We start from the raw sequence: 13201 nt of genomic DNA on the forward strand, positions 1-13201 counted from the left end.
GTAGTGTTTCTTTATTCTTAGCTGTCACTTGGCGATAGGGGAGACTGAACAAGGAATCAACACAGAGAGAATGTGTTCAAACTTAGCAATAAAGACGCATTGGAATAAAAAAAAAAAAAAAAGCCACACGCTGAGAGCCTGGCTGAATCGAAGGAGCTTGACAGCCTCATCAAATGCTACGCTGTATGGAGACTTCCTGCATTCACAAAACTTTACCTCTCCAGTGAGCGCAGCCTCAATGAAAAGAGTGGGTCTAATTAAAAATCACAATACAGGAACTTTTCTTCTTCTTCACAATTGTGGCAATGAGGACATAGATAACAAACCTCCAATCCAGCACATGACTCTTTGGCCGCCTTATTTCACAACCTGCTGCTAAGAATTGATTCACTGGATTAAGTCAAACGGGGACCAAATATTCCAACAAAATATGCCTACATTAGATGGCAACTAACTAGCGAGGTCACAAAAATGATCTTTGTAGATGATGCGGAAGATTCTAAGTCATCCATTTTTTACTTCTTTAGAATTATCTCTGCAAAAGCATGAGAAGGATAGTGACTCAAGTCTGTAATTTAGAAACGCTGTAATGCTTTTAATTTGTGCATACTGCTATGCGTCTGTCGGTGCAAATATCATGTTTATGCCATATTTACTCCAACCGTTTCCTCTGTTCAGTTTAATTCAGTTTATTTATATAGCGCCAATTCACAACACATCTCATGGTAAAGCACTTTACGGTGACAATTCAACCAGATTATACAGTCAAATGTTTTTATCTAAGGAAAACCAGTTGATTGCATTGACTGATTGACTACTGTAGAAGGCAATCACTCATATCAAGCATGCTTGTAGCGACAGTGGAGAGAAAAAACTCCCTTTTAACAGGAAGAAACCTCCAACAGAACCAGGTTCAGTGTGAGCAGCCATCTGCCGAGGCCGACTGGGGTTCAAGGAGAAAGAAGCAGAGATGCAAAAGGCAACTGTCAACCAGCTCCACAGGAACGCGCAGCCAGGCAGACGAAATACGAGCCGGCTCCCATGTCAGAGGATGAAAGAAAGCACTTACACTTAGTCACAGCTAGAGAAACAGGACTACACTGAAAAACAGGCCAAACTCCAACATCTATAACAAAGGTGTTCCGTTAATACAAACAGGATCACCTGATCCTCAGTTTGCTTTGTACTCAAACATAGAAAAGTTGTTTCCTGTGCCTAATAAGGAACCTTTCAAATATTCATCTGTGTGAATCAGACAGTGGGAGGGGGAAAAAATGAAAGCCCTTTTCCCAAGCTATCAATCAACAGAAATAAATGCAGAGTAAAGAGAGAAGTCCTTGGATATACAACGACTTCTGGTGTAGACAGATGGCTCAGAAAGTTGCTCTCAGTGTAAAGAAACATTTATTTAACTGCGATCCAGTTATAATAATCGGAATTCTAGCTACATTTTTATTATTTATAAATAGTATATAACATATACTGTAGATAAAGCTTGATAAAAAGAAAAAAGAAAATACTAAACCAACTATAATAGTCAAATACATTTACAAAAAACAAAAAAAAGAGCGCCGTCCATGCAGGTCCCCCATCATCCTAGGAAGAGAGCTATCATTTACCTCATCTCACTTGAACAAATGTTCCAGGTGTGTAATTTAACAAACATAGAATTTCCTCCCCGCTTTAACATCCAAAGGGTGCTGTTTTAAAGCAAGATCTATAGAAGGGGAGAGAAAATCACAGATGCTTCTGCCGTAAAGAAATCTCCCAGATCAGACTTTTGGTAAAACATCCCTTTGGTTTGAGCTTGATGGCATAATGATTACAGGATTAAAGGAAGTCAATCAAAGGAGGCGATAACCCTCCCCCTCTATTCACAGGAGGGTGAAGAGAGATGATGGGTGAATCATAGAGACAAGTGAGGTGATGGAAAGAAACAGCAGGGAGATCAGAGAAGATGGCAGCACTACTGAGATGAAGGACCGTGCTGAATTTTGAAAGCGACTAAAAAGAGGAAAGTGTCACATCGGTTGTGAGAAAGACAGGAGACGGCATCAAAACAGGGAAACTGTGCTGAGGTTACAAGCAGGAGCATTGACTGCGGGGCTCATGCAGAATGCAGAGGTGTACTGGTGGAGATTAAAGATGCAGAGCAGCTCCTGGTTAAGTGTGGAATATTTTAGGGCACGTCCAAACCCTGTCTTAAAGACACTTTTGCAGAGTAGTAAAAAAAAAATAAAAAAAAATAGACATCAGATTTTTATTCCTGCACAGTGGTTAGACTAAATCAGCCAAGGTAAAACAGAGATTTTCCAGATCATTCTAACTTTTCTCCAACCTGAATCACTTTCACTTCTTCATCATTGCCCCCTTTATTTTTCTTTCTTTCTTAATGTATTCACCAAGCTTACTTTCCCAAAACCTAAGAGGTAGATTTTTTTTTCCTGTAAATTAAGTATTGGCCAGCCTTCTCCATCTCAAATCCTCTTTGAGACTAAAGCTCATTATTATCCACACATAATCTTTCAAATTGCCACCAAACGCCCCTGCTGTTAGATTGAGCCGCATAATTTGAAATGAACGCATTATCTTTCCGAGGGAATTATTCAAACTGAAATATCATATTAACTGTTAGATGCCTCCAGTCATGTCAAGGCAGGGAGGGCAGGTACGAATTTCTCAAAATCTCCACAAACATAATGTTAAGATCCTTTAATCCTAAATATATATATATATATAAATAAATATACATACATAGAGTCACTTTATGACTTTCTCACTGGGTTGCACCTCATCTCTAGGGTCCATGAAGATCTTTATTATTTTTACTGGTTGTAGGAGGACATATTCTTGACTAACCATGTGTAGCTAATAAAATCACTGTAAAGGCTTTAGGCGGCAATTACTGGAGCTGTTAAAAAGTTTACTAACTAAAGTTATACAAGGGACCATATAAGAGGAAAAATGAACCAAGACATCAATCAGCACTGTGGGGGTATATTTAGATGATTGACAGGTGTATCATCCTATTAGCTCCCCCCACATTTCAACCCAGTTTCTATAATCTGGATTTCTCTAATCCTCATTCACATCACTGTAAAAAAGCAAACTAGCCTTAATATAGCTTCCAATGTTCTGTGTTTTATATTACAAGCAGAATGGTGATCTGTTGAGTTCAATGCTGGAGGAAGTTCAAGTCAAACTCATGATTATACTTCTTCCAGTGATCCACAGATTCATTGAAAGCTGGTCAGAGTTGAAGGAAGGAGATACGAACAAAGTACAAGGCTGAAAAAAAGAAAAAAAAAACAATCCTTTAGAGGCTATTATTAGGAATAAGATTTACCTTTCAGTAGGATAATTGTCCTAGACATCCAACCAGAGGATGTGCACTATGCAAAGTTGTAGATAAAATAAAATAAATTATTTGGTGGCCTAGTCAAAGTCCAGACTGTAAAATGCATTTGGTAGGAATCAAATCTCGGATTAAGTTAACAGACAATCAAAGTGATTGAGCTACAGCCTTTTTTCCAAGGACAAGTTAGCCTTTAAAAAGGTGAAAGGTTTTTATGCATCTACAACAGAAGAAGCTTTTGCAAATTAGGGGAGAGTGAGGACAGTTGCAACACTCTTAATTTAACCAATATGGATTTAGCTATACTGAGAGAATCCTCAGCACACGCTCACTTACCCCCTCTTTGTTTCTACATGACAGCAGATATGTCATAATTCCTTCAGGGAGAATTGATAATATAAGTTAATTTTTGTGATTGCTTCCACACTCTGTATTAACATTTTAATCATAAAGTTTGAAACAGCAGTTTCTCAGCTTCTAATAGGCATAGAAAGCATGGGTCAAAACTTTTGTGTTAAGCAAGCACAGCTAGTTTTAAGACACAAATAGTCAACTAAAATACTTGAATAAGCCAATAAATGGAAACACAATTGATTTTTTTTTTATGTGGACCGTTGCAACATCTGACAATCTGTTTAACCTCACGTTACTAGCTTTACATCAGACTCCCAAATGATGCACTTGTATGAGTTTGTAGAGGACAGGTTTGAGTTTACTATGTTAAAATGCTGTCGATCAAACAGAAATTGCCACTAAGAAATTGAGGGAAAAGAAAAAACTGTTGCAAGCGTCCCCACTCTCCCCTAACGACTGACATGACATGATACACACATTTTCATTGATTTCAATTTATGCATAATTTTCCTTCTAGCTCCCCATCATTGTTGGTCAATTACATTAATTTGGCTTTAACACACAACAGACGTGTTCAAAGCTGTAATGTATAAAATGGATCAAGAGGAAAAAATGCTTTTCTGAGCCACAGTGTCCAAAAAAAGAACGTTTAAACCCTTTTTGGCCTTCTTTCTCTACCATTGTGCTGTTATAACATCATTACAGGACGAAAAAAAAAAAAAAAAAGAGAGAGCAACAGGAAGATTATTGTCCACAACAGTCAGCTCATTGATCATCATCCATCTCACACTGAGGCCTGGGACATGTGTCTCCAATCTGCAGCACATATCCATAGTAACCCCAGCAGTCAAGAGCCCTATATCTGTCACACTTGTTGAGCGACCTCTCCTCCATGGGCAGCAAAAGGGAAACAACTCCAAGTGGCAAGCCATTTCACATCTAATACCATGTGTGTGATCAATCTCTCCCCGCTGTGAGCGTGCAGTGCAATCATTCAGCTTTTGAGACAGCTATGTGGTATTGACCGAGGGAAGATGAACTGCAGGTATGCATGTCTCCCCCTGTGACAGAGAGACGTTGGCTGCTTTCATTTCAAACTACAATTTTTTAATCTCCGGTCAAATCACCCCAATTTGCTTTAATGAGGCTTTTACAATTAATTTTGCACTTTAATTGTCTTGTCATCAAAAAGCCTGCATCACTGACAACCTCGGGACAAGTATATTTGATCGTCAGGAACTTTTACACTAATAAAGCCATTATCTTGCAATTATGCAGCATCAAAGACTAATCCAACATATATGGTAGGAGGGGTCACCTCTGAATAATTCTGCGCTCTCCTTTGGCTTCTAAAGCGTGTTGCTGACAGTTCCCTGCCATTTTTAGCATCCCTTAAAATCCATTATAAAGTCAAGTGGCTTCTTATAATTGAATTTGTGCTGTCCGCTGACGTCCCCTGTTAGAACTCACTGTCTTGTCCAATTAGGAGCGGCCTTATTACTGCCCAAATTGTGGGTGGCCTCTTTGATGTGGTGGGGGCAAGGCTATCCTTCAGCTGACGTATTAATGTTGACATCCTCTCTGAGTCGGCGGGGAAAACGGGTATGAAGACTGTAAATTTAATTGACTGTCAGGATGTCCTTGATTCTTCCTACTGCAAAAAGCCAAGTTAAAATGGTGTTGGAATGCAGGAGAAAAGGTGCTTCTGACTCCATGTTGCAGCATTAATACAAGGAAACAGAAGAAAAAAAGATGAGCGTCTGCTCTCAGAGGGACCCCAAGGCCTTTTTGCAAAAGGTGTTACAAAAAAATAATCAGGTCAAAGCAGAGAGGGTTTACAGTATGTCTTCTTGTAAATGCAACTGCATTACAAAGATTAGTGGGATATAGGTGCATCTAATTCAATTAGAATAACAATGAAAGGTTAATTTATTTCTGCATTATTAATTCAAAAAGTGTTCATTACTCAGGGAGTTATGTAACCCAGCGGTCATTTCTTTACAGCCCAGGGGATAATAAAATATTTTTAAAGACCAGTAAAAGTTTTTTTTGTTTTTAAACAGGCGATGTTGCCTTACAGAAAGGTATCTCCATGTACTATACCCGCTATACGTACAGGTCAAGTGAGGTGTTAAAACCCAGATTGCTTTAAGACTTAGACTAACTTTATTGTCATTTTGTATATACAGAATCTATACAAAACAAAATTCTGTTGCATACAGCTTACAAGAGTGAATGAGCAGCTTGTAGTTAGTGAATTGAACATTTATAAAGTGCAGCAGTGATCAAGAATGTAAACAGTGTAGGAGAAAATGAAAACAGTTTAAAAATAATGGTGCAAAAGGCATTAATATGAGAAAGTTCAGTGCTATGCAAAATAAATATGGTGAAAAATGCAGTAGAACATTGAGTTGTGTTCTCTTTAAAAGGATTATAAAATATTAGCCACGTAGGTAGTGCAAATATGATACGTGTGTGATGCAGAGTCCAGTTTAGAGTTCAACAGGTCAACATTCTTGTTGGTAGTGGGGAAAAAGCTGTTGCAGTGCCTGCTGGCCCCGGAGCGGATACTGCAAAGCCTCTTCCCAGAGGGAAGCAGGGAGAACAGTCAATGGTTGGGGTGTGACGGGTCACTGATGATGTTACAAGCTCGGGACATGCAGCTCTGAGATGACATGTCCTTAATGGAGGGAATAGGATCATTAAATAGTGACCTAGGGCTTGTCTGGTTCCTTTAAGCTGCTGACTCTTCCTAAACAAAATTACATCAATACCCTACAGAGTTTCAATAAATGGAGCCTAGGCGGGAGTTTAACTGAAGAAACTCATTGCTCTCCTATAGCGACCTGCAACACAGCCAATTAGCTTTGAACCAAACCTCCATGAAAGCCAATCGGCATCCAAAGTTCATCTTAAATGTCCTCCCGGACTCTTGCTGCGTTCTCTGTCTCATCTCAACCGGTCCGGCAGAAGACCGTCATGTTGAGCCTGGTTCTGCCACAGGTTTCTTCACAATGGGGAGTTTTTCCTCTCCACTGTCACTTCATGCTTGCTCATCATGGACATGTTCTCTCAACCTGTGTTATCCAAACTGGATTTCCATCTTCCAGGTCCCTGAGTGAAGCTCTAGTATCAGCTCACACAACGCACTGGATTTCTTCATAAAGCTCAGCATACCGTCTCGCTAACCAGCAGTCTACAGACCGACCAACTTCATCTATCTCCACTCCACCACCAGTTTCAGGCCTGGGGGGAACAGCCCTGTTCTTTGCACCTGCTCATGCATATCTATCAAAATTAAGCGCTATGTTTCCTGCCGAGGTCTGAGCACCAAAGACAAGTAATTGTATCAATAAATTTCTCCTAATTGTCTTTTCTCTTCATGTGAGTTTTTCAGATTGAAGTTAACACTCAATCAGAAATGATGAAAGCAGGTGTTTATAGTCAGACAGTAGATTTAAACATCCCCTTAAGCCTGGAATTACCCCTGTTGCTTTAGCACATTGCTCCACATTATATTTTTCCCTTCTACCAAACTCTATAATTTTTGGGGGTACGAAACTCAATGGATGATCGGATTTTTTAGTAATAACTTTAGTTTATCTCTGATGACCAACTCATACCTAGTACCTAACATTATTTCATCCAATCTATACCCTGCAGCACAGAAAGCTCAATTCCCTCTATGAAACCTTACATTTTTTCAGAAAAATTAGCTGGGAATCATTATCCAAAATTAAGATAAATAAATACTTTGTAATGAACCTGTATAAAATATGAGTTGTACTTTCTGAATTGAATTACTGAAATAAGTTCACTTGATAATGATTTTTCTAATTCATTTAGATAAATATTCATGAGTGAGAGAAGTATTTAAAGTGCAATTTAATTATGGAGTCAGAAAAGGTAAGCATCATTTGTCAGGGAGCTCATCTTTGTCTGGAGGAAAAAACGGGGACTAATGAGTATACAGGAGAAGAAACGAGGTGGGCTAAATTTGTCTCAATCAATGTCAGGGAGTATCATTACGAAGCTACATTTGCTACAAGTGTGTACAGGAGGGACATGTGTTAGTGGTTATGTTAGAGGCTGACATTTAGTGAGAACTGGAATGCTTACTGCACTGCAGCAGGCAAACTTCAGTTGCTGAGGCAACCAATCAGCACACAGATATTCAGAAGGTGAGTTTTATTAACTGATGTAGGCGTGCAGATGTTATAGTGAACAAGGATTTATTTTTATTTTTAGAGACAATGTATAGGAAAATGTGTTCTCAGCAGCAGCTCTGCTGGTTTACCATGTTCTGAAAAATTAATCAGCATTTACAGATTTGCATGATTATCTGTATTTTTTATTTTACACAACAGAAAGAAATAAAGGTGTTTCCATTTTATTGCTCCCTAAAGGATTTCTTGTCACTTTTACCATTTTGTACCTTTTTAATTTACCATTGCTACTTGCTCTATTTGCATTGACAGTTAAATGGAAAAACACACAATGTTAACAGGGTTTAACCTCATTTTTCCAAGTTTTGATCCTACCTAACTGGACTTTTACTGACAGAGAGGTCATTAGTTTTCTCTCCTCAATCTTTAGCATCTGAGCCTTTTAATTAAGTAACAAAAGGGAAAATTCAGTGCAGATCAAGTCCAACTAACTGACAATTTATTTCTTTACAGAAGAATTTGAGAAATTAAAGATATGAAAAACCTACCAAGACAGTAACTTCATTTAAAACTACAAAATGTTTGGTTTCAATAGACAAAATGTAAAAGAATCAAATAGATATATGTCGTCCAACTAATCCTATGTCTATAAAACCCCCAAAAATATTACTTTTAGTTTTTCAGGGGTTTATGTTACTTTATAATCATGTAAAATATTAATCTAGAGATTCCATATTAGACAAATCTAATCAAGGAAACAGAAAATTTTAGAATTAACACCCATTTGCCTCCTTCAGTCTATCATAATGTTGCCACTGCCCTCGATGAGTTTAGCATCTCAGCTACTAACCATTAAATCAGCTACAAGCATGAAGGGAAGATAGAGTGGATCCAACTGAATATGACACGAGAAATATAGCATCCAACTACTGCCTCGAAGTAGACATTTGCATTATTATTGTAATGCCAACAAGATGATTGTGGTCCCATATAATATGAATTTTTAATCGTGTTATCAGATTATTCAATCTGGGAAAATAAAAACAAGCAAAGACCAACGCTTCCTTCCATTTAACTTCTATTAATGAAAGCTTTTTAAACTAATTGACACTAGTGTCGACACTTTTAAGAGAGAAATAAACCACAATGTGAAACAGCTTCATCAAGCTTCAAGAATTATCACGATACTTACAAAACCAAGGTGCCGTAAATAATTCACAGAAAAATCACAAATGTATTCTGTTCTCCCAACCAATCAGACTACATCAGACAATTCAGAGGACAAATGGATGCATTCCACTATGCATACTGAGGATTAGTGTGACAGAAACGCATTGTATGTTTTTGCACTGTTCCAGTCAGAGTCCAAAAGCAGACAAAGCATTAATCAAATGAGTGTTTTCAATGTATTATTCTAGTCATTAATTGTTTTGCACATACAGCTTCCACAGATTGTGTACCAGCAGAAAGAAAAGCAACTAAAGGAGGATTTGGAGTCCCCGTTGGACGTCAGTTAAGCCGTTTTAATTTACTTTAATGAGTTTACACTATTAATATTTTAAAGGTGTAAATGAAACCCCTCAAATGTTACATCCTTAAATATTTTAAATTATTTTCTTGAATATTAAAATCTAAATGTAATTTATGTCAATTGATTAGTTTCAAACTGAAAATCGACATTACAAAAATTCCAGCTACAACATTCAAGGAAAGACTGTAAATCTTTCTTATGCAGACAAGGCTGTGAAAAACGATCTGCCCACAGACTGGTTCTGTTGCTTTTTTTAAAAAAACAACAACAATATTTTAGATCAGATGCAATTTGATTCAGAAGAAAATTATCTTAGTAGACATAAAAAGCAAAAAAAAAAAATCACCCCTTGTTAAACATTGAATAAACCAATTACCCACATCTTTTGTGCAGCTAAATGGAAATTGTCTCCAGGTCTGATTAATGCAGTAGATTTCATAAATACCTAAACTGGACATTTATGAAAACACAAAATGTTTTAAAGGTTTTAAAAAGCCACACATAACTTCCTCCTGTTAATAAATAGAAGAAGAAACAATAGAGTCATTAAAATCTAAAACATAAATAAGATAATAAACACAGAGAGGTGTTATCCAGTCATGTTTTCGAAAGTTTCCCTGGAAAAAAAACACATAGATCGCAGATTTCAGGAGGTTCATAAAGACTGATGTCTTCCCACTACAACTCTAGCTACACAAGGAAAAATGATACTTTGTTTTGCTTTATTTTCTTATTCATGGTGTGAGAACTGTAATGCTTCATTATCAACGTGCTCCTATGTATGGATGACGGAAATATGACCGTTCTGATTTAGAAACTTCCTTGCAGTGATCTTAATGCCTAAACTCCACCAGGTTGACATCAGCAGACAATCAATAATTTTGATTGAGTGCATTTGCTATTTATTAAAACGTTTCTCTAATAGTGAAAGCCAGGTTTTGGTGATCTGGATGACTTGCTATATTCATGGTACATTGAGTTCTGCCCATATCCCAAAGGAAAATGTCCTACCATGAGTCTATGATTTAAAGCTCAAGCACACTGGGATTATACAGAGAGACAATAATCTGAATCACACCAGCAAGTACACACCTGACTGGCCAGAAAGAGGGGGAAAAAAGAGGTTTTTAGGATAGCCTATTTAAATTATGCCTAAATCTCGACTCAGGTGCTTTGGTCTGATGTTAAACAGGTTTTTCATGCTTAAAACCACACCAGTGTGGCCTAATTTAGACAATATTCAAAGAAAATGTTCTTTAAAATTCCTCAACAGTTAATTGCAAACACTGTAGCAGCTGTTGAAGTCAAGGGTGCAGATGTATTGTACGTAGCATACAAGAAAAAAGCATTATAGCTAAAAAGTAATTGACACAGGGTTAGGGTTTACACAGCAACCTACACATTTTTGTATCATTCAGTTTTATTTAATCCATTATTTTTCTACTTCATTCTTGATGTGACTATTATTTTTAGCGTGGATCAGGTGCTGTTTTTTTGCCTCAGTACCATTTAATTTCATGCACACAGATAGTTTGAATGTATTAACACAAACTGCAAGAATCCTTCCAACTGACAACTTAAACTAACTTTTAACATTCTACTTATAGTCTGATCTAAGTATATTTTTCTTGTATGAGTCAAAATATATCTTCAGGTATTATATTACACAGTTACTTTGGTTTGATAAAGTGTCCTAATTGTCCATATGCAAAATTAGATCAGAGCCAACAATAACTGAGAACGGTGTTTAACATAAAGTTTTTAGATAATATACTAATTACACTAAACATGGCATTTCAGTAATTTCAGACAAGTTATATGAATGCTTTATGACAATATGTATGCCAAAAGTATAAAATGATCACAATAGTATAATGAAAGCAAAAAATATTATTGTTAAGGAGAAAACTGACCCAGATTATCCTGGGTGCCCCTCTTCCAAACCTGACTACTTAAATTGTACTGTTTTTTTAGGGGGCATAAAACTCAATAATGTGTTTTATCCAACATCAGGAATAGGACACAAAAATGGAGGGAATGAAAAAGAAATGTTTTTATCATAGAAAGACAATAGCATCAATAAAGACTTGTTTTTTTATTGAATTCAACATTGTCTCAGACAAAGGAACCTTAAACCCTGAAAAAGCCAGCTTTAAAGATGGACCCGCTGTAATCATTCTAGGTTATTCACTTACTCTCTCTCTCTCTTTTTCAGAAAAATAAAAATAATACAGTTTCCACTGGCTTTTATTGCCCCAAAGCCATTTCAAACAACAGCTCTCCAACTTGAAACCAGCATGGCTTCTAATAAAGCTGTTCAATCTAAAAGTGGATGGAACAAAGGATTGGGGTCTGGCTCAAATCGGGTGTTCATTTATCAGTGGACACGATTCAAATCCTAGCTCCAGGCAATGGCTCGTGAAGCTTCGCAAGAGATAGCCCATCGGGGCTTCTGCTGGGAAAGCAAAAAATCCTTTGATGAGCCTCAGGCCATTTCTGCACCTGGGCCTAATATGCATGGGTAAAAAACTCAGACGCAAGCAGAGATTGGATGAAAAATAAATAAAATAATGAATTAAAAAAAAAGATTTCCTTTGTGTTTGCAAATGTGGATGTTTCTCTGCCCTTCATCTAGCTCACTTGAGGTAATAATTCCTACAGCCAGAGAGACCTACTCAGACAAATAAGTTCTTGCACTTTTACAAGCACAAAAACTGTCTCTTAAGGTTGAAATTCAGAAGAAAATATAACTTACTTGATTAGTGAAGAAAGCTTCGACATTTTCCTTATTCAATAAGAGCGTATACTTGAAAAGGCAATTCCTTAACTTAAATATAATTTTAAAAATGCCTTTTGTATTTGCTAAAACCTCTCTATCTAGTGTTTTCCATCTATGTGTGGGGTTGTGTTGGGTAAAAACTGTGGGATACTGAGATTGAACTTAAAACGTATTTGTCTTCAGAAAAGATAATTAAAAGCAACTAGGACTTACCAGAACCTCTCTTTGACACGACTTTTAGGCAATGGACCACCAACGCATGAAGCAGGATCAGAAGAGGGATGGAAGCTTTCATTTTTTTTAAAGTCCTAAAAGGAGGAATAGAGGTGAGAGTTATTGTTCCACACTGACACTAGCTGAACATGAAAAACAGGCTTTTAGAGCTCATTCAAAGTTAAACACCTACTTCTCAAAACCTTGAGGTCACCTAAAGAAAGGAACACAATCTGTCATCTTTATGTGCAAATTTTATTCAGCTTGATTTATTTTATTCAAATGAAAGCAGAGACCTACTGTCCCTGAATAAACAGGCCAAGACTGTTGATGACACAGGCGTCAAGAACAATCTGCTTCAGGGCAAACCTGGCTTTGCTGCTCTGAACATCCCACAACTCTACTCTGAGCCAACATGACATAATCAGATGTCTGCTAAGATCAAGGTATCATTCTATTAACATAATTGCTTAGAAAAGCTGTATGAGAAGCAGACAGAATAAGATCGTCTCAATATGCATATTTGTGGTCGGATAATTTTGAGAACAGAAAGCATAATGTTCTTCTGGGAGCAAGCCAAGGTCATGGGAACCAGAAAAGTCAGTGAAAGGGTAAACGTAGGATTCAAAACCTTTGAAGAAATTGTTTATCGAAACCATGATTTGTGGAAACTGCTAAGGAACAAGAAACACTATCCATTATAGTTTAGCATCAACATTTTATAAGAAGGTGGCATGAAACGTAGAGAAGCCAAATGCTAAAAAAGGAACAGGAAAATTAAGCCATTTGGACAAGTTGAGTAA

At 37.2% G+C, this 13201-nt stretch overlaps 1 protein-coding gene across 1 annotated transcript in view; it reads right to left on the reverse strand.

The window, feature by feature from the left end:
• LOC107095460 (interleukin-1 receptor accessory protein-like 1-B) overlaps nucleotides 1–13201 on the reverse strand; it is a gene marked incomplete at its 3' end in the record, with an annotated part of 209976 nt that overhangs the window by 175430 nt on the left and 21345 nt on the right. The window contains exon 2 of the mRNA XM_015391575.1: nucleotides 12399–12493. Within this exon, the coding sequence (XP_015247061.1) occupies nucleotides 12399–12480 (82 nt within the window). The remainder of the gene's footprint in view (nucleotides 1–12398; nucleotides 12494–13201) is intronic.

Source organism: Cyprinodon variegatus, unplaced genomic scaffold, assembly GCF_000732505.1.
Source record: "Cyprinodon variegatus isolate N-32 unplaced genomic scaffold, C_variegatus-1.0 Scaffold549, whole genome shotgun sequence".
Classification (NCBI taxonomy): Eukaryota; Metazoa; Chordata; class Actinopteri; order Cyprinodontiformes; family Cyprinodontidae; genus Cyprinodon; species Cyprinodon variegatus.